Source organism: Chlorocebus sabaeus, chromosome 26 (genome assembly GCF_047675955.1).
Source record: "Chlorocebus sabaeus isolate Y175 chromosome 26, mChlSab1.0.hap1, whole genome shotgun sequence".
Classification (NCBI taxonomy): domain Eukaryota; kingdom Metazoa; phylum Chordata; class Mammalia; order Primates; family Cercopithecidae; genus Chlorocebus; species Chlorocebus sabaeus.
Window position 1 is genome coordinate 27,320,245 of NC_132929.1, and position 22,924 is coordinate 27,343,168.

Sequence of the window (22,924 nt, forward strand, 5' to 3'; positions counted from 1 at the left end):
TTTATTGTAAGAACTATGAGAATTTTCTGGTCCCCTGAAGAATTTTAAGCAAAGGAGTTACATGATCAGACTGTTAAAAAGATAACTCTGGCTACAATGTGGAAACGCAGTGTTGGGCACAGATTTGGGGAGGGTGGTGTTGCAGCTAGCAGGTGAGAAATGAAGGCTGCTCGGACGAGAGTGGCATAGTGGAGAGAGAAACGTGCAAATTTGGGATAAATTTTGAAAGCGGGGCCAACAAGGCTACTGATTGATTGGATGGGGGAAAAGGAAGAAGAGGCAAGAAAGGCTCTTAAATTTCTATCTAGTTCACTGAACAGAGAATGAATCATTTACTAAGATGGGAGCCATGGAACAAATATCAGGTCTGAGAGAAAGGATTTTGTACACTCATCCAGACAGCACTTAAATTTTACTCAGAAATTCCCAAGTATGACTGCCCTGCTAGGGATAGACATTCTAACAGGCTTTCCTGTATCCTGACACGAGCCCTCTTGGTGGATTCTGTGAACTCAAAGCTTCCCTCTTCATTAAAAGGCAGTTTTTCGAGGAGAGACGCATGAGAATTTGTGGAGGTAAACATGGTCAGAGAAGGAGCCCAGAAATTCCCCTTTTTCCCCTGAGCAGGAGCCAGGTTCTTCAGGGGATTTCCCTTGAGGTAGAGTTCCTTTCCCTAAGCTTCAATGACCTTTCAAATGACAAGAGCACACATGTCTAGAAATGGGTTTGAACCTGCAGGAGCTTGCAAAGGTGGGGGAATTCTTTCTCTTCACATTTAAGGGCATCACAAAGGAAGGAATCAAGCTGGAGTTTCACTAGTTCTAACAAAACGTTTATTTTTTATTGATTTTTCCCCACTGGAGACTCCAATGGCAGCAATTCAAGATGGTCTTACTAAGGCAGAAAACGATGAAACAGTATCTAACACCTTAACCTTGACAAATGGCTTGGAAAGGAGAACTAAAACCTACAGTGAAGACAACTTTGAGGAACTCCAATATTTCCCAAATTTCTATGCATTACTGAAAAGTATTGATTCAGGTAACCACTGTGTGGTTGTGATTATGTGGAACAGAAAGAGGAGTTCCAGGAAATGTGTGGGTGGGTTTTTTTCTTCCTGTTTTCAGTTTCCAAATATAATCTTCAATGACATACACTGTGGGCTTGGGGAAAACGGTTCACATCAATTTCTTTTTTCCAAAGGAGCATACCAGTTATGAAAATATTTAGTAAAGGATAATCAGGAAAGGTGATGTTTCTGGATAATTTAATCTTCTTGTTAACAGAAGGTTCATTTATTTGTTCAGCAAACAAATACTGGACACGTGTTATGTACAAGGTACTGGAAAAGACCTAGCACCAAGATGGATATGAACCAGGCAGTGTCCCTGCCCTTACCCAGTTCAACCTCAACTCTTATTGCAACTCTTTTTTTCTCAGCTTGATTGAGGTATAACTGGCAAACAAACATCGTATATATTTAAGGTGTACAATTTGATGTTTTGGTGCATTTATACATTGTGAAATGATTATCACAATGAATCTAACTAGTGTATCTATCACCTCACAGTTAACATTTTTTTCTTTTTTTTCTTTTATTCTTTTTGTGTGTGTGATGAGAACACTTAAGACCTACCCTCTTAGCTAATTTCAAGTATACAGTACAATACTGTTAACTATCACCACCATGCTGTACATTCTCCAGAATGTATTCATCTTGCATAACTGAAACTTTGTACCCTTTGACCCCAACACCTCCCCATTTTCCCTCCCCTTAGCCCTTGGAAACTACCATTCTACTCTCTTCCTCTATGAGTTTGACTATTTGAGATTCTACATATAAGTGAGATCCTACAGTATTTGTCTTTCTTTGCCTGACTTTTTTTTAGTAGCATACATGTTGTCACACACACAAACACAAAAGTAGGAAGGAAATCCTGCCATTTGCAACATATCTTTCTTTAAAAGGCTTTACTCACTTTCCTTAATGGAAACAATGTATGAAACCTCATTCAAAAGATTATTCAAGACTTCTTCATGAACAGTTTCAGCTTCAGCCTTTATGAACATTTTAACTTCAGAGTTAAAATGGAGAACGTTAGACTGAAGAAATCCAGGAGCCTAAAACACACTTGGGAAATCATTTGTTTTTGTTTTTGTTTTTTAAAGCAAAGTCATTCATGCTGATCTCTTTGCTCCTAGGTGCACTGAGTTAACTGAGGATTCAGTCCATGTTTATTTTGGTTAAATCTGCAAGGAGGATAATAATGTGCAATGTTTCTGTTGTTATTGTTCAAACAGATGCTCTGGACTGCCTTCATGGCTTTTCCTTTCCCTGTTCAAGGATTCAGCCCCAGATTGAACATTTATATAAAGACTTCTATAACTGTAATCTATTTCTCCCAAGAAGTGACCTTAAAATAAGCTTTCATTTCTGGAGAACATCCTTTGTGCTTCAATTCCAGATATTGGCCAGATGGCACTGGCCGCTCTGCTGGCTCTGCAGGGCTTGTAGAGGGTCCATTCTGAGCCATCTTGCCCCATTGGTTGGCAGATGCCCAACTCGGAACCTCTGTCATCCTGGTGAGTCACTTCTCATCAGTGAAGAGCACCAGCGTGATGCCAAATACTTTTACGGATGTGCCCTTGAGCAAATAATGTGATAGCTAAAGTTACTATTTATCAGTTCTTTTCCAAGATCTCTTCCCCTGCCTCTTCTCCCATTTTTCCTCCCTCCCAACCCATGACTTTGATGGCATTTTTTAAAATGCTACTGTATAAAACGTTCCTTATTCGTTTTTATCTTTCCATTTTCCTCACCTCATTTCTTATTGCCTTTATTTTCCCATAATTTTAATTTAAATATTTATACTGAGTTCTTTGCTAGCATCTGTCTTTCTTGCCCAGGGTCTCAACAAATTAAGAATGAATAAAGCAGGCAGGAAACCAAAATATCATCTCTGTTGCTGATAAACACGGGGCTGCAGAATGTAGCTTCATGTGAGAGCCAACTGTGGCCTTGTTTGCTCCCTACTCCTCCGTCTAGATCAACAGCCAGTCTCAGGGATGGTTTGGGTCTGCAGAACGGGCTCATTTCTCAGGTTCTTGCCTTGTATTGTTCCAGGCAAGTGGAAAAAAAGAAAGATTCCAAATCCCCACCAGTTGAGAAACATGGGCTAATGGCTGTTGCTTACCAACCATATCTGTGGGGGAGGATGCAGAGGAAGGGGGAAAGGCTAGGAGTATTTAGAGAAAATCTTTCAGTGGAAGCTCAAAGAATAGGGAAAATGGGCTCCCCTCTAGCATCTTAGTTTTTCTTTTCTTCAAAAATGGAAACTGATGTTTTTTCTGATTTTAGAATTAATATTTTTTTCTCAGCTATTATGACATCATTATCCATTTTGTTCCATCAAGATGCAGAACAGAATGTCAAATACAAAGGGTTCCCATGAGGCCGGGCCCAGTGGCTCATGCCTGTAATCCCCACAATTTGGGAGTCCGTGGCGGGCAGATCGCCTGAGGTCAGGAGATTGAGACCATCCTGGCCAATATGGTGAAACCCCATCTCTACTAAAAATACAAAAATTAGCCAGGCATGGTGGCACACGCCTATAATCCCAGCTACTCGGGAGGCTGAGGTAGGAGAATCTCCTGAACCCAGGAGGCAGAGATTGCAGTGAGCCAAGATGGTGCCACTGCACTCCAGCCTGGGTGACAGAGTGAGACTCCATCTAAAAAAAAAAAAAGAAAAAAGAAAAAGAAAAAAGGTTCCCAAGAAACTGCTAGTAATAGTTACTTAAAGAGAGTTAGAGGGGATGAGGAAGAGAATATTACTTTCCATTTTTATTTACTTTTGAGCAGTTGAAATATTTTTACTATATGCATATATTCTTTCAAATGAAACAAAGATTAAAAAGTAACATCTTGTTCAAAAATCAATTTTGCATTTATAAACTAAAACTATATATGTTCTTATTTTCAATTAAGAAAATTAAGCTTAATTAATGAATAAAGATTGTTCTTGCCCTCAAAGACTTACCACCTGAGTAGAGAAAAGTTGTTGGCTTGCCAGTCTTCTACCCTTCCTTTTGAGTTCATGTTATCTCGGGTTGAAAACTGTGTCTTTATCATCTACTCTATCAGCAAAATATTTTCAATGAAATTAAACTCTTTTGGAGAAGTTATAATTGCCTATTTCTGGAAAAAGTTCAGTATAGCTGTATCTATCTTACCCTATATTTCCAATCAAGCTTAGATTTTTTTTTTGTAAGTTAAATATATATGGTTTTAGCTATAAATATAGAGAAAAATATTTCAGTAAAATACTGTAATTAGTGCTGGGTGTGGTGGTGTTTACCTATAGTTCCAACTTCATGGAAGGATCTCTTGAATCCAGGAGTTTAGTCTGAGACTGTAGTGAGCCATGATGAGACCTGCAAATAGCACTGCATTCCAGCCTGGGCCACACACTGAGACCTCATCTTTGGGGAAAAAAAAAAAAAAAAAAAAAAAAAAACCAAACAAACAAACAAAAAGATGTTGTACTTTATAAACTGACATTGAAAGAGGAAGCTATCCCCCACTAGTTTTAAGTTATTTTGTTCTTTCATATAGAAAAAGAAGCAAAAGAGAAAGAAACACTGATTACTATCATGAAAACACTGATTGACTTTGTGAAGATGATGGTGAAATATGGAACAATATCTCCAGAAGAAGGTGTTTCCTACCTTGGTGAGATCCTATGTGGTTTGTTTCTACTGTGGTGGTTTTCATTGTTCAAAGTAAATTAGGGACTTGGCAATAATGACCTCATTAATTTGATCATTTATGCCAAAGCTTGCCAGATCACCTGGGTAGCAAGAATAGACCAGTTTGATAATATATGCAAATAAAATTAACCAGCTTTCAACTTTTTATCTTTATAGAACCAGCTTGAGTACAAATATTTCACATTTATTAATTGTCTCATTAGCATTTTCTAATAATCTTATGGAGACAATTTTATAAAAATTTGACTCCACCAGGCACGGTGGCTCACGCTTGTAATCCCAGCACTTTGGGAGGCTGAGGCAGGCTCATCACCTGAGGCCAAGAGTTCGAGACCAGCTTGGCCAACATGGTGAAATGCCATCTCTACAAAAAATACAGAAATTAGCTGTGTGTGGTGGTGCACCCCTGTAGTTCCAGCTACTCAGGAGGCTGAAGCGTGAGAATCGCTTTGGGCCCAGGAGGCTGAGGTTGCAGTGAGTCAAGATAGTGCCACTGCACTCCAGCCTGGGCCACAGAGAAAGACCCTGTTTCAAATAAATAAATAGGAAATAAATAAAATACAAAGGAAAGAAAAGAGGTTTAATTGGCCCACGGTTCTTCAGGCTGTGCAGAAAGCATGATACCAGCATCTGCTCAGTGAAGCAACTTCTCATGGCAGAAGGTAAAGTGGGAGCAGGCATGTCACAGCGTGAAAGCAAAAGCAAGGGTAGGGAAGGTGCCACACACTTTTAAACAATCAGATGTCGTGAGAATTCACTCACTATCCGAGGACAGCACCAAGAAGATGGTGCCATTCATGAGAAATTGCCCCCATGAACCAATCACCTCCCACCAGGCCCCACCTCCAACACTGGGGACTGTATTTCAACATTAGTGTGGGGGGAACAAATATCAAAACTATATCAGATAGGGTTATCCAGAATTACTCTGAATGAACCTCATTTTTTTCCTAAATGAAAGTAGTTTTACTGGTTTTTTCCTTGACTGTAAAAGAGCATGTTTATTTTTAAAAGTCATTCAATGCAAAAAGTACTAAAAAGAAAGTGAAAATCACTCACAACATAAACAATCTGGTACATTTTGGTTTATATTCTTCCAAATGTTATTCTCTGTGTGTGTGTGTGTGTGTGTGTGTGTGTGTGTGTGTACCTATGTCATTTCTTTCTCTCATACAACAAAAAATAAGCTCATATTACACATAGTGCTTTGGGGCCTACTTTTTTTTTTAACAGTAGATCAAAGACATTGTTTTCATATCAACAACTGTTTCATATCAATACCCTGTGAGTCAGAAATTCCACACTTAGTGAATTATCCTATGGAAATAAATCAGAAATGCCTCAAAGGCTTATGTGCAAGGCAGATATTCCCACTGTCACTTACAACTGTGCTGCCCAATATGGTAACCACTAACCACAGGTTCCTATTTAAATTGAGAGTAACTTACACAGAATTTAAAATCTAGTTTCTCAGTTGCACTAGGCCCACTTCAAGTGCCCAGTTGCCACATGTAGCTAGTAGCTACCGTATTGAACAGTGCAGAAATGAATACACTCATCATTGCAGAAAGTTCTATTGGACAACATTGGCTTGGAGGAGCAAAGCAGTGAAAATAGGCTAGATACTCCCCAAGAGAAGACCATCTAAAGTAAATTACTTATTTATTTTTATGATAGACTATTTAAGTTTTATTCTAAATGTTTGTGTTTTTAAATAATTATATCTGCTCCTTACATATGCAAAGTAAATATTGTTTATAAATATATGTGTATTACATACATATGAATGTATATGTACATGTTTATGTACATATATGTATTAAGTGTGTATGTGTAACTTTTACAATTAGAGCTTGAGTTATGTCTTTAAGAATTTTTCTGTATAAGCACATTGGCTTTTGACTTCTGCTGCCGTGGAGAGCCACCCTTATATCCCCAGGGGCTCAGGGCAGCATGGGTAGAAGATGATTGACCAGCCTCCTCTCCTCCCATCTGAGCTAGTGACAAGCAGTGATCTGCCTTTCTATTCTGGCCTCAACAGTGTATCATGATTACAAATGTTGCCAGGTATGGCAACTATTTCCAAGAAGAAAGCAATGCATTACACATTAGAATATATTAATTATCTTCTTAAAATAGGGGTAGGGCAAGAGGAGTTTACTTGGGGAGAAAACATACAAAGTAATAATAAGATCCTTACAAACTAATTGCAAAGACTTGCTTGTTTGTGAATGGTGGAAAAGGCTTGTCCTAAAATAGTGTAGTGAGATAGCTATGTGGCTGGTTGAATAGCTAAGTACAAAAAGTGTGGTTTCTAATTCATCGTCTACCTTGAGGAAGTCACAGTCTAGACTCCTGTCTAGCAACATTTAATATGATACTACTCCAAAGAGCAGAATTAGAACAAAGACAAGGATACAGAGTGCAGCTTAATATAAGTAGAGAAATGATCCCTAAGATTACCTGACAGTAGAACTTTCTTCCTCATGAATTAGTGAAAGCCCTGAAAGACAGAAATCAAACTGTTTGGCTTAAGCAAAAAAGGAATTTATTGCTGCATATAACTGGAAAAGTCTGTGGAGTGATGGAGTAGTCTGGCTTTGGGTTTGTGAATTCCACCAACAGTGTGAGGAACTGACCTTATCTCATCTCACAGCTCAGACTTTTTGTGTCTTCCTTTATTCCAGACAGATTGCTCCCTGTGGGAACAAGATGGCTGGGACAGTCCCAATCTCACCTCCTCACAGAACATCAATCCCAGTGGAAACAGAGCCTCTTTCTACCAGTGGTCCTACCATTGAGTCTCACTGACCTGGATAGGGTCCTAGGCTCCTCCTTAAATTATAGCCCAGGTCATGGAAGACCCTGTTTAGTCATTCTAGGGTTATTCTAGCACCAGTGGAGTCAAATGTTCTGAGAGTCAGACAGGAGTAGGTTCCCCAGAGAAAAATGAAGGTGCAGTTACCACAAGGTGTTGAGTAAGTCAAACTCCAAGTATCCACTCTAATTCCCAATCCTGGAAGTGTTCTAGCAGTGGCCACAGAGATGTAGAAGTGACTTCTACAATTAGCTGAGTAGGAGGCTGAACTTGAGGGTCTCAAATTATATGTCTTTCCATCCTGAGAGTCTATGATTCTCAGAAATAAAATCCAGGTCAAAACACCTTACCAGCAGGGTTAGTATTTTGGAGTTGCTATTGTGATATTTCTGGTGCAATTTAAACATTTTTAGTAAAAATTTGATGTCATCTCTCAGGGAATAAAATTATATTTATTTCCTTCCTCCCTCCAGAAAACTTGGATGAAATGATTGCTCTTCAGACCAAAAACAAGCTAGAAAAAAATGCTACTGACAATATAAGCAAGCTTTTCCCAGGTACGATTATTTAACTATTTTTCTAGCCTTTAGAATAATAACCATTCTGAGTAGTAAATAATGAACTTTAATAAACATTAATAAAAAATTACAGATTTTGAAAAGTGTTAAAATCTGAAACACAGCCATAGGATTAATTAGATATGACTTTGGTTATTTTGTGGCCAATCACAGCACATATATCTGACCTCAAAAAACATTGAAAAATCATGTAGATTTTTACTGAAGATTCTTGGAGGTGGCTAGGAATCTTAGGTGGAAAGGAAAAGGCTACATCACAAAACTGAGCAATCCGTCCTAAAATTCTCCTTTAGGTATTTTCTCTCCCTAGATAACCACTTCTCCAGACTACTGTCCCTGGTCATCTGTCCACTCCCCACTGCCCCACCTCCTGCTCTCACCTCCCAGGCCTTCTCTCTCCCCTGGGATGGTCTGTGCTCCTAGGTAGTGCGCTTTACCCCCGCTCTTGATTTCATCAGTTCCAAACCTCCACCCATCACCCTACTCTGCCCATCAAACCCCAGGAAGTGAGCTATGGAAAGAAGCCTCCTTTCAAGGAGGAGGGTGGAACAAAAAGAGAAAAGTTTGCAAATGGCAGATTCTTTTTTAAATTTGTTTAACTATTAATGACAACCAAAAATTGCAAATTGTTATACTTTGACTCTTTGTCCCTATCACAGAAATTATGTACATATTCTTGATGGCATAGTATACAGCCCTTTAAAATATGTTTTCAAGCAGTTTTTAATTACCTGGAAACATCCTTCCATAATAATGTTAATGATACAAGTAAAGAACAAAATTGTACCACAACTGTGAAAAAAAAATACGCATCTCTCTATATACCGCAGCACACTAGCGGATGTTTGATATCAGACAATAATTGATTTCTTTCTTTTCTTCCTATTTTTCTACAATAAAAAAACACTTTATTTTAAAAGTTTGCTGTTAGACTGCTTGAGGTTCCAAATATTTTATTGGCTACAGAAATGCATTACAATTGCTTTCAAATGGTTACCTACTTTAAGTTTTATGATTTTTAATTCAACAAAGGATTACTACATGGAAATATGGTTATTTTAAAGTGAGAAGGGAGCAAGAGTTATTCTCTTTTGACAGCAAGAGTTCAAGTCTCTTCTTCGAATTTAGGGTTCCTAGGGGTAAAGGAGTGTGAAGAAAGGAGCAGAAGGAGAGAAGTCCTGCCATAGCCCCAGATCCTCCTTAGGTGTGACTCTGAGTAATAGACTGTCCTTCAAAAATGCAATGTCAAGGAGAGATTGGGCAGCTATAGAGTTATTATCATTTGGAATCAAGACCCACCAAATATACTTCAGAACCTGACATATCCTGGCTTGATCACCTACATAGATTAAAGTAAGACAAAGAATATATGCCCTCTAATGGCACGGTGTGGCAGAAAGGAAAAATTACCAAATCAGAATTCAGAAAGCTGGAGTGGGGTGGGGGCAGTATGTCTAAAGTCAACTCACGGGATGACTTTAGACATATCTCTCCCCTTTCTGGGCCTCAATTTCCTCTTCTGTGATATGGGGTTAGAGGGTTGGATTAGATAAGCACTAAGATCCCATTCAACTCAAAATATGATCTGACCTCAAACTGTACCTTGTCAATAAAGTTGATTTCTACTTTAGGAACCAATTAATAGATAGGAAATAGGCCTGTGACAACAATGCTTAATCTGATTACAGCACCATCAGAGAAGAGTCATGAAGAAACAGACAGTACCAAGGAAGAAGCAGCTAAGATGGAAAAGGAATATGGAACCTTGAAGGACTCCACAAAAGATGATAAGTCCAACCCAGGAGGAAAGACAGATGAACCCAAAGGTATGGGATTGACAGCTCTAGGTTAGCAATAAAATTGGGAAACAAAAGCTTTCACCACACAAGGTAGGGTGATCCAAAGAGCAAGCTCCATCACATCTGAGAAATTGACACCATCTGTATAGAACAAGCTTGGCATGTGGTATCTTTATTTGAATCGCAATCTTTTTTAATGGTCTTGAGTCTCCTGGGATGGCAAACTGATTTCATCTTTTGATAGTCTTTAGTGTACAATGAACTTTTCTGTTTGGAGAGGAATGTGTATGACCATTAGTGCATTGTTTAATGTGTAATTTATAATCTTATGAATTTATTGAGCAATATTTTTAAACTTACTGAATACTCCTCTAAATAATCACATACTATTTATTCAAAAAGATTATCAAAATTTATGAATTTGACCAGGCACAGTGACTCATGCCTGTAATCCCAGCAGTCTGGATTGCTTGAGCTGAGGGTTTGAGACCAGCCTGGGCAACATGGAAAAACCTCATTTCCACAAAAAATGCAAAAATTAGCCAGGTATGGTGGCACATGCCTATAGTTTTAGCTGCTCAGGAGGCTGAGGTGGGAGGATCTCTTGAGTTCAGGATGTGGAGGCTGCACCTCTATACTACAGCCTAGGTGACAGAGCAAGGCCCTGTCTCAAAAAAAAAAAAAAAAAAATTAAATTTAACAAAGCAAAATTTTAAAATGATTTAACCAGTGATTGTAACTTTTAACACTTTTAAGGACTTGATAAAAATAACAAATTCAATATATCAAATTTCCTCAAATAGTATGAATATATCTATGAAATAATATAATGCAATTTGCATCTTCTTAGGATTTTTTATTTTATTTTTTGCGATGAAGTCTCCCTCTGTTGCCCAGGCTAGAGTGCAGTGACACGATCTCAGCTCACCGCAACCTCCACCTCCTAGCTTCAAGTGATTCTTCTGCCTCAACCTCCCGAGTAGCTGGGATTACAGGCACGCACTACCATGCTCTCTAATTTTTTGTATTTTTAGTAGAGATGAGGTTTCATCAAGTTGGTCTTGAACTCCTGATCTCAAGTGATCCCCCCGCCTCGCCCTCCCAAAGTGCTGGGATTACAGGTGTGAGCCACCGTGCCCGGCCATCTTCCTAGGATTTTAGAAACTTTACCATACCCCCAAAGAAAAAGACTCGATGAGGTTATAAGTTCTAAATTGTTATCCCTTTGATTTCAGGTCTGAATGTGGGATCTAGTTGTATAGTTCAGTGGTTCAAGTCCCCTTGTTACAAAGTTGTGCTAGTTTACATCGTGGAAATTTACATCTCTATGTCTCAGATAGATATTATTTTTCTAAAACTCAATGTCTTTACCAGAAGTTGTGAACAAATGGTTTGAACCTACCTTATTTTTCTGTCATTATAATATATTGACATCTTTGATATAATTGGAACCTTATTTATGTCTTATCACTTGAAGTCAGGAGGTGGAGGCTGCACCACTGTACTTCAGCCTGGGTGACACAGCGAGATTAATGTCTCATTAGTAGGTTCATCTACAGAGTTTATTCTTTAGGAGCTGAGGCAGTGGGTCAGTTCTCTCTTGGGAGAGGTGGTGGAGGAACCCAGCTAATTTATCATCTGAAAACATACCACTGGACTCTCTGAAAAGGGATTTTCATTGGTTATGTATAACCATCAGTGGCAGTGAATAGGTAGACTTTTTCTTATTCCTTGTTATGATGTGATATGAGATCACAAGGACCAATCTTGTTCATGGTATAGTGCTTAATTTTGAAGAGACTGGCCCACTTAAAGGTTTCCCACCCAGTATCTCCTGCTAACACAAATAGAAACAGGTTCCTATTCACCCTTAATAATAGACCCATGCTTAATGTCTGTGTATGAAGTAGAAGAGAAACAAACTAGCTACGTATTCAATACCTTGAAACTCAACAATACCAATAAAATTACAAACTATTTCCCTTTTATATTACTACTACCTTTGCTAACACTTTATGCCTAAATTGGTGTAGCTTGGGCAGTGGGAGCTCCCTAAATTTCTCTTTAGTCCTTGTAGTACATCGTCTTTACTTTCTAGCAACAATGGGATATTCTACACCCACTCTGAATTTTCCTTTCCCAAGACTTGAAATCAATTCTCCTTGAAGGAGTTCTGGTTCCTTTTTGTAGAAAAGACTTGTAGAATTGGACACCCAAACCTGGGTTATACGGGTTCAAATAAATGAGTGGTAATAGTGGCGAAAGATGCTGCTTCTATTTCAGCTATTGGGACTTTTTTGAGACAGCGCTGAAAAATATAATTTTTCCTTAATGTATCAAGTTTGTGTTGATTTTTCCTATCTTATACATTTTTATATTTTTGTATCCTCCTTTTCTCTAGCATGGATTTCATAGGCCATCACAATTTTTTCCTGCATTTTATATTTTCCTACATTTTACATTTCCTACATTGTACATTTTCCTACATTTTTTTTCCTACATTGACATAGCTGATGTGTCCACTCCAATTGTTTGGTAGTGGCCCATGTTGTGAAAGTTTATGATATTGTATCTGGGTTCAGGAAGAAAGAAAGCTGTAATGATCAATTAATAATGTTTGTCCTGAGCAAGAGTAGGCAGAACTGATGATATGTGTGCCATGTTTGGGGACCCTGTAGACCAATCAGGCTGCTTTGATACTTCCATTTAACCCTAAGTCACTCTGGATGGGTGGTAAACTCTTTTTAAAATATATATATATCTATCTTTTTGAAATAGTGGTAAAATGTACATAACATAAAATGTACCATCTTAACTATTTTTAACTGTACAATTTTGAGGCACTAAGTACATTCACATTGTTTTCATACCATCATGCCATCCATCTCCAGAGCTCTTTTCATCTTGCAAAATCGAAACTCTGTACCAATTAAACAACACTTTTCCATTCCCGCTCTGCCCACTCCATGGCAATAACCGTTCTATTTCCTGTCTCTATGGATTTGACTACTCTAGTGACCTCATATAAGTGGAATCATATAGCATTTTTCCTTTTGCAACTGGCGTATGTAACTCAGCATCATGTCCTCCATGTTCATCCATGTTGGAATTTTCTTCCTTTTTTAAGGCTGAATAAATACTTCACTGTATGTATATGCCACATTTCATCTATTTATTTGTCTATGGACACTTGGGTTGCTTCTACCTCTTGGCTGTTGTGAGTAATATGGATATATATATATGGGTATACAAATGTCTCTTTGAGCTCCTTCTTTCAGTTCTTTTGGGTATATATCTAGAAGTGGAATTGCTGGATCATATGCGAATTCTATTTTTAAGTTTTTGAGGAACCACCATACTGTTTTCTGTAGCAGCTGCACCATTTTAAATTTCTACCAATAGTGTGCAAGAGTTCCAGTTTCTCTATATCCTTGTTTAGATTTTTTATTTCTGGATTTTTTTTTTATCCTAACAGATGTGAGGTGGAGGATGAACGGTAAATTTTTTAAAATAGCTAACCAAGAAAAGAGTGGCCTGTGACCTGAGACAGAGAACCAGGAACTGGGCAGCATAGAGCATTACAGCTCGGCTCAACAGAAACCCAGCATGCCTCAATCATCCCCTCTGGAAGTGGCCCACGTATAGCAATCGTATTTCCCTAGAACCCAGTGAGCCATAGGCTACGTCCTTTGACTTGCTGGGGTGACATTCTCAGTGCTTTAAACACCACTTTCTATCGCTGTGCACAGGGCTGTAGGAATGCGAGCTGACAGATCTGTTTGGCTTCTTTTTAAGAAAACATTATGTAAAAAATGAATATACAGGAGATGATTCTCAGTAGTCCACTATGGCCTATTTAGGATGTGAGTGTTTGGAGACTAATGATGAGAGTGGATTTCCATCTTCATTAGGATTTCCATCAGATAGTAATGGGGAGAGAGGAACAGAATAGACTAAAGCTCTATCCATTTACTTTTTTTTTTTTTTCTTTCCCCCAAGACAGTCTTGCTCTGTGGCCCAGGCAGGGGGAGTGCAATGGTGCGATATCTGCTTACTGCAACCGCCACCGTCCAGGTTCAAGCGATTCTCCTGCCTCAGCCTCCCAAGTAGCTGGGATTACAGGCATGTGCCACCACCCCCAGCTAATTTTTGTATTTTTAGTAGAGATGGGGTTTCACCATGTTGGCCAGGCTGATCTCAAACTCTTGACGTCAGGTGATCCACCCAATCCATTCAGCCTACCAAAGTACTAGGATTGCAGGTGTGAGCCACCACGCCCAGCCTAGGGTTATTCTTTGCAATGGCTCTCCTAAAACATTAAAAAGAAGGCAGGAATTTGGGGTTAAAATTAGTCCCTCTGCTATTGTTCAGAGATGTAATTTATTCATGTTACCCTTGACCCCATTACTCTGGGATAAGGACAACTGACTCTAATACAGTTTAGAAAACACCAACTAAGTTTAAGCCAAGGGCTAACAATTTCTAAGAAAAAAAATGTAATTAATTCCCAAAAGGACATACCGACATATATCTTTGTGTTCGTAGTGGTTTTATTGCATTTTTCTCAAGGGCTATTTTGCTTCTCTGTTATGAAACCCAGTGAGAAAACACCCATTGTCTCTAGGTAGAAAAAGAAAATCATCCGTCTGAGTGGAGGCAGGGTTGACTGGGTTTTCTGGGACAGTTATTCAGCAAGAAATAAACACTTATTCCAATGGCATGCCTAACGCTGTGCCTAGGAAGCAGCTACAGAAGGAATATAAGAACCAATTCCTGCCTTTGAGGACTCAAGCAAGCTTTGAAATGGCCCAAGAATAGTCCTTAACCCATATGCTGGCAAGTGCAACACAGGCCACATACATGCACACATATCCCACTTATTGATGAGCCAGACATATGTAGAACAGGATCCCTTCAGGACAGAAAGTTGGAGGACATTACAGAGTAGAATAAAGGATGAGGTAATGGTCCAGCTAAAACCACTTACGGAAATAATTATAAGCAGAACACATTGGCAATAGTATCTGTGGGGAGTCTGTTTTGGCCTTGCAGTGTATGAGGTGATAGCCTCATCTAACCACAGCAACCGTTTATTAACCATGCCTAGCATGAACTGGGTCCTGTAAGGAATATAAGTCATAATAATACTCTACATTTATATCATGCTTCAGTTTACAAAGCATGTTTCTATGCATCTCATTTCCAGCTTAATGTAAAAAACATCCAACTTCATTACCAATGGTGAAAAATGATACATTCACCTTTGAAAATAGTTTAAACTATTTAAACTATGGTTTCCACAGGGACCCACATTAAGAATAGTGTTTTTCAATGTTGGTCTAGTTGTTTGACTGATTCAATAATTATTCCTAAATTTTTATGGATATTCTAACAAATTATAATTTATTCTAACTTCAACCAAATCTATAAAGTTGCTTAACTTTTCAAGTAAATTGCTCTCTGAAGACCAAAGAAAACTGCTTTCAAACTTTATTTCATAATCTAAGTGTGGCTCTTTTTGCCAGTTGGATGTTTACTCATTCACATCTGTTCTGTGGGTCACCGAAAGTCTTTTTTTTAATCATCCAAGGGATGAGATAAGCATTATAACACCCATAAACTCACTCCAGTGCTATCATTTAAGTTTATGGCTGGACAATAAAATTAGGTCGGAAAAGGTGATCTCTAAGATAACTTTCACTTAAATGTCCTATCATCGTCATATCTTTTTTACAGGAGCCAGAAAAGTTAGCCTATTTAATAAATTGATAATAAGTTGCCTAATTCATGTGGATACACTTATTTTTTAAGCAACATAAGAGAATTCACGCCTCCCTTCAAGTCTCCGGGGATTCTGCTAAGGAATGTCCAAAAATCAGGAGTCCAATATTCTCCCCTGGCAGTCAGCAAGTGGGTGAGGAAGTCCCAAGTAGGCTTGGGAGAGCTATATATCAACATGGATTTTTCAAGGACAACAAAAGGGAATTTCTTTCTATATGTACAAATCATGAGTCTCCTTTTTAGCATTCACCCCTTGATTTACAAACCAGTAAAAGAAGGCCCAGAAGATGAGCGACTTGCTCAAGACCTCATGGCCAGAGTGGTGGAGCTGGCCTTGAACCCATGTTTTCTGACTCTTCTTCCAGTGCTCTCCCAGTCTTCCATGCTGCATCTAATGGGCATGTAAAATGTCATCATTATGCAGAATCTTGAATCTCACAGCTCTGTGGCCTGTGTCAGCACCCATGCATCAGTATCAGTTGCTTTGCTTCATCCGGTTCAAAAGTGCAATCATGTAATCTTGGCATAATTTTAAGTATTATATCAAACTTTAATTTTTATAAACACTCTTTTGCAAAACCTAATGTCTTTAGTACATGCAGTATGCAATAGGCCAACCTTATTGATTTATACACTTTCCCCAGAGGGAGACAGTCAGGACAGCATAGCAGAGTAAGGACAAATTCATGTTTAGAAAAGATATTTTTCTCACAGTGTTAAAAACCAGAACAGCCAGAAAAACAAGGCTGCATCTTGATTCTGGCCCTTTTCCCATCTGCTTCAGCGTATGTTTCAAGGCTTGTGCTCTATTACCTCAGCCATGAGCTATTTTTTTTTTCCAAAGGAAGATGAAATAAATTGAGGAAAAAAATAGTCCGGCTTTCCAAAGTCAACTCTCACAAGGTTTTCAGTGCATACTGTGTAACTAGAAGATTTGCTTTTCAGCTCCTGCAAAGAGAAAAGTCAATATGAGCCAGCTGCTTTGCTCCAAGAGCAAAAGAGTACCTGATATGATTCCCATTGTTGCCAAGGCTCTTGTAAGCGTGTGGAGGTCTTAAAACTGGTGGCAGTGGTTCCCAAACTTTGCTGCACATGGGAGCCACCTCGGGATCATTAAAAAGTACAAATGTTTGGTCCCTAGTCCCAGATATTCTGATTTAATTGGTCTGAGGAGCAATTTGGACATTGGGCCTTTAAAATTTTTTGCTAAGTGATTTTAATGTGCATCAAAGTTTGAGAACCACTGCCTTGTCAGCCAGTTTAACAACAACAGCAGGCACTCAATTTCTCTAGTCTAAAAGGTGAATTTGACCCAGCCCCAGTCATTAAAGGCTCCATATTAATTTTGGTTCAAAACCAGGCTCTGACCCTGTATTAGTTCCCTCTCATGCTGCTAATAAATACATATCTGAGACTGGGTAATTTGTAAAGGAAAAAGGTTTAATTGACTCGCAGTTCCTGAGGAGGCCTCAGGAAACTTATAATCATGGTGGAAGGGGAAACAAACACATCCTCCTTCACATGACGGTAGGAAGGAGAAGTGCTGAGCAAATGGGGAAAAGCCCCTTACATAACCATTTGATCTTGTGAGAACTCACTCACTACTACAAGAACAGCAGCATGGGGGTAACCGCCCCCATGATTCAATTACCTCCTACTGGGTCCCTCCCATGACACATGGGGATTATGGGAACGACAATTCAAGATGAGATTTGGGTGGTGACACAACCCAACCATATTAGACCCTCACTTAGCTATGTCGCCTTGGGCATGTCATTTAACCTCTCTGAGCCTTAGTTTCTTCATGAATAAAACGAGAACAATGATATTTAATTAATAGAATTCTATGAAGAATGACATATGGATATAGTATACCTATCACACATGTGTTTTAAAGGTTCTGATATAGCTGTCATTTACGTTTAGAATCCATTAAATTTCAAGTCTTTCAAATAAATCATTCATTGTCACTAAAAAAAAAGGGCAGAGATAAATCTATGCCATTTATATGTTTTTTTAAGACGTAGTTTCCTAGTTTGGATTCCATGCTCAATGGGCAATCTTCTAATTGCAATTTGGCTTCTGTATAGAAAGCCTTCGTCCATTTACTCATTGACAAATATTTCTTGAGAGCTTCCTGTCTGTCAGTCCTTGTTCTAGGCAAGAGGGTACATCAGCAAACAACATATTTCTAAGGGAGGAAGACAGTAAACTTAATAAATTATATGCTACAGTAGAAGGTGATAAGTAGTCACCTTCTGATGGATAAAAATTAAGCATGAAAGAGGATGAGAATGACAGGGAGTTCTGTTATAAATTAGGGAAACAGTCCTAATCATATGTTATGACCCCTAAGATACTAGTCTTACTAGAATTGCAGTCCAATTTTCTTTAAGCTATAGTAAACGCATTCTCTGTTGTGAGTTGATAATGTCAATATAGTGAATACAATAGCTTTTCATACATTACATACTGTTTAAAATTCCATGCCATTTTTATAGGTAGTGGGTTCCTGAACAGAAAGCAGCCTAATGCAATAATGCTGAGACCTTTAATTTATTTTTCTTTTGAGGTAGAATCTGGCTGTGTTGCCCAGGCTGGAGTGCAGTGGTGCAATCTTGGCTCACTGCAACCTCCACCTCCTGGGCTTAAGCAGTCCTCCCACCTCAGCCTCCTAATAGCTGGGACTACAGATGCACACCACCACGCCTGGCTAATTTTTTTTTTTTTTTTTTTTTTTTTTTTTTTTTTTTTTTTTTGGTAGACATGGGGTTTTTCCACGTTGTCCAGGCTGGTCTCAAACTCTTGAGTTCAAGCCATCCACCCAGCCCGGCCTCCCAAAGTGCTGGGATCACAGGTGTGAGCCACAGAGCCTGGTCAAGGCCTCTATTTCAAACTGTCTTATGTTGAGTTCCCTCCAAGGCATGCACTAAGAGAAGGATTTGAGGTGAAGTAGCTTCATTGGGAAGTGACCCCAGGAAGCACCACTGCAGGGTAGGTACATGAGCACGAAGGGAAAGAGGCCCATATAAGGTGTGATAATGACCAAACTTCAGCATTGGCAACTAGAGCTCAATCCTATTGAAAACTTCTGGGAAACAGTAGAACATACCTGAGGATCAAAAAAAGTGATGCATTGATCTACCCATTTCATCTGTCATTGAGGGCTCCTCTATTAGCTAGCTATGAAGAGGGAGGCACGAGAGTGGGCAATGTCTGCCCCACTATGGTGAAAACTTCATTTGTTTTTACTCTCCTAATTTGGAATTTTTAATGCAGTGTTTAAACAGACCAAGCTGTGGTTTTCCTTATCTCAAATAAGCTCTCACATCATGATATGATATCAGAGAAGATAGTAGAAACAATGCTTAAAATTATTTAAAGAACAAGACTATTTTCAGACATACTCAAAAGTTTCAGAAGTCCTAACTACCTAATGTGCAAATGACAAATTATTCATTAAAGTGAGTCCTATGGGGATCAGTAATTTTATTTAAACTCTTTAAAGTAATGAAGTTGCATTGTTTAGAAATGGTCTGCACTAAGATTTCTCTCCTTGCTCAAAATGCCTTATCTAACTGAATTAATTTGAAATAGAAAACACTGCATTTTAAAGATCATTATTTATGTATCTATTTATTAGTAGAGATAGGGTCTCACAATGTTGTGCAGGCTGGTCTTGAACTCCTGGCCTCAAGCAATCCTCCCTCCTCAGCCTCCCAGACTGCTGAAATCAAGGCAGTTTCTACACCAACTATTGAAGCAACTAAGGACTAAAAATTGTGGATGTCTTCTGGTGTCCATTTACCTCTTTTTGTGTAGGAGTCGCTGTGCTTCTTTGGGAACCAGATGACACAGATCTTCAGTGGTAAGGCTAGAGTAGGCTTCAAGATCAGGAAGAAAGATGCTCAGAAAGTCACTTAGGTAAACGCAGTGGGGGCAACTGGAACATGGTCAACTCTTAGGGCAGTATTATTGTACACGGACAGTAGTTGGAGGTACCCAGGTTCAAGCCTGGCTCTGCTACTTTTCAGCCATGTGATTATGACTTTATGTCTCTGTGCTTCAGTTTCTTCATCTGTGAAATGGGGATGATAATAGGACTGCCTCAAAAAGTTGTCATGAAGAATAAATGAGACAGTGTATTTTGGAGCATAAAGCAGTCCTCAGCACATGATAAGCACACAATACAGGTAGCTCAACCAAGAGGGCTGTGCGGTAGAGTAAACAGGGCTCAGATGCGGCTCAGAATGGGGTGGTCACCACTCTGAACTCTGCATCTATTGCTTCTGCACAGGCCCTGGACTTTGAAAGCCTCTTTTTGTAGGCCATCTGGTACTTTCTAGAGACCTGGTTTCTTGGTGCTGACTCCCTAAGCTTTAGGACCTCTCAAGCTTTAGGGCCTCACCTAGTTAAGAGAATGGCTGAGTTCTTTGATACAGAAGAAAGCAACATTACTGTCCATGTCTGAAGGTGAGGTCTTATCCTGCAGATAATGCAGGTAGCGGAAACTAAGCAGATCAGAGTCCAAATGCCAGCTGTTATTTCCTGTATAGCCTTAGCCTACTCACTTCGCCTCTCTGAGCCCCAGATTCCTCACCTCTCAGTGGATGGTAATATCCACTTGCAGACATAGTAAGTGCAGGTAAAGGGCATCACAGAGCAGGTGCATGAGTGATGCCTGGTGTTCCTGTGCCACACTTGAGGCCCTTTGAACAGTGTTTACATCCTGGGGGTTTGACTAGAACCAGTTCTAAGGTTTGCCATCCAAACCTTGAAGTGAAGCGCTGGTCACCTCTTTGTCTAAGTTTTTACCTGTCCCCTGCCAGAATTGGGCAGAAGACTTAGAGCTGCTTACATAAAACCACACATTTGGACTTTCAACTGAAGTGATGGAATCTTTAAGTATCTGCCAGTCTCATTCAAGTCTTTGGCCTGATGATGCTCCTCAGTTTGGAAGAACCATCCCTAACCAGAAATGAACTAATCTAGGGGCCCATCTATCTAGTAAACCGAATCAAAACTCTTCTCTGCCAGGACATCAAGGTGGATTTATTTGTATGTGGGAATCACGCCCCTTGACACTTACCAACTTGATTCTTCCTCCTGGAACCTCATCCCCACCTGCTCTCCTTGACCTAAACCCCTCAACACACAAACACACATATGCACATGCAAATATGTACATTGCCTAGTTAGGGAAACAACCTTGCAAGTGCTGCATACGTCTAATATTTGTGGTTTTGAACATAAGTGTGGTCTCTAAAATGAGATGTAGTGATATTTTCTGAGTGTTTGATTTAGTTCTCTTACCTCTTCCAGGAAAAACAGAAGCCTATTTGGAAGCCATCAGAAAAAATATTGAATGGTTGAAGAAACATGACAAAAAAGGAAATAAAGAAGGTAGGACCGGGTGTGGTTGTACATTGCAAACTTCACCCATTTGTCAGGGGTCTTTCTATATAAAAATTCCCACAATCAGATTGACTGTGCCAAAGTCTGCCCGCAGAGCCCAGAAAAGACTGAAGTCACCTCTCAGACGCAGAGGGGAACAGCACTTCCATTTCTCTTATTATTCAAATTAGCCTTTTAAGCAAAGACATTTTCTTTTGTTTTACATTTTATTATGAAAAATGTCAAGCGAACATAGAACTAATAGTATAATGGATCCCTGTGTCTCCAGCACCCTTCTTCAATAATTATCAAATGCTGCCAGTCTTGTTTTATCTAGCCCCCCTTTCTTGGAGTATTTTAAACAAAGGCATTTTCTGAGCACCTATTTCACGCACCCTGCAGTCACAAAAGCAGTCACTCACTTATGTAAAGCAAACACAGAACCAGGCCCTGTTCTAAGTGCCAGAGATGCCCCACCCAAGGAGTGCACAGCGTCATTAGAGCTATGGTTGGTCCTGCTCCGTGATGTCATGGATAGGTGTGTTACTGCCAAGGAGGCGAGAAGATGGGGTGGATCTTCATACTAGGACAGAGACAGTTGAGAGAAAGGGCCACAGGAAAGCCCTTCCTGGAAAGTTAAGAATGAATCTGCCAAGTGAGGAGAGATGGAGACGGAGGGAACAGTAGGTACCAAGACATAAAAGGACCAAGGAGAGGGGTTGTTCTAGGAACTGGAGCCATGCATGTCCCCAGGAACACTGGATGTTTGTGGAGAAGAGCAGCAGACAGGGTTGGGAAGTGGGCAGAGGCCATGTCAGGAAGAGGTTTGTGCACCCTTCAGAGGAGGTTGGTTTTAGCCAAGAGAGCCTACATTGGGGCCTAATACGGTTAAGAACTGAGAAATCTGGCCGGGCGCGGTGGCTCAAGCCTGTAATCCCAGCACTTTGGGAGGCCGAGACGGGCGGATCACGAGGTCAGGAGATCGAAACCATCCTGGCTAACACAGTGAAACCCCGTCTCTACTAAAAAATACAAAAAACTAGCCGGGCGAGGTGGCGGGCGCCTGTAGTCCCAGCTACTCGGGAGGCTGAGGCAGGAGAATGGCGTAAACCCGGGAGGCGGAGCTTGCAGTGAGCTGAGATCCGGCCACTACACTCCAGCCTGGGCGACAGAGCGAGACTCCGTCTCAAAAAAAAAAAAAAAAAAAAAAAAAAAAGAACTGAGAAATCCATCTGGCAGCAGTGTGACTACAGATTGAAAAAATAAGACCCCAGAAGGCAGGAGAGAGATAAGGAGGCAAGACAGAGATCTGGAGCAGAAATATGGGGCTGTAAACCAGGGGAAAACAGAGGAAATAAAAAGGAAGGGAGGAACTTGAGAGCTATATGGAGAAGGAGGATTCTGATATGATTCCCAGGTATCTGGCCAGAGCAGTTGCAAAGTGATGCCTTCCAAAGAAACAAGTAATGCTTCTCAAACTTTAAAGTGCATCCAAATCACCTGGGGAACTTCTTAAATATCCCACTGCCCAGGTTGCGCTGCAGCACCACTAAATCAGAAATTCTGGGAACAGAGCTCTGGCATCAGTATTTTTTCAACTCCCCAGGTTATTCCAGCGTGCAGCCAAGTTTGCAAACCTCTGAGATACAGCACAGAGGGAGAAAGAGGTATTTTCTGCACCGTCTTAGCTTGGGTCTTCTAAGTTGAGTGTGATGGCAATAATTATCGATATTCATGCATACTTTATTTGGTTCAAAATGATTTTAATTTCCAGGCTGTCAGTTA

At 39.7% G+C, this 22,924-nt stretch overlaps 1 protein-coding gene across 1 annotated transcript in view; it reads left to right on the plus strand.

The window, feature by feature from the left end:
* Positions 1-22,924, plus strand: part of SCG3 (secretogranin III) — a 39,007-nt gene that overhangs the window by 9,959 nt on the left and 6,124 nt on the right. Inside the window, exons 7-11 of the mRNA XM_008016602.3 lie at positions 864-1,041; positions 4,615-4,731; positions 8,061-8,144; positions 9,854-9,991; positions 21,068-21,148. Coding sequence (XP_008014793.2) covers positions 864-1,041; positions 4,615-4,731; positions 8,061-8,144; positions 9,854-9,991; positions 21,068-21,148 — 598 coding nt within the window. The remainder of the gene's footprint in view (positions 1-863; positions 1,042-4,614; positions 4,732-8,060; positions 8,145-9,853; positions 9,992-21,067; positions 21,149-22,924) is intronic.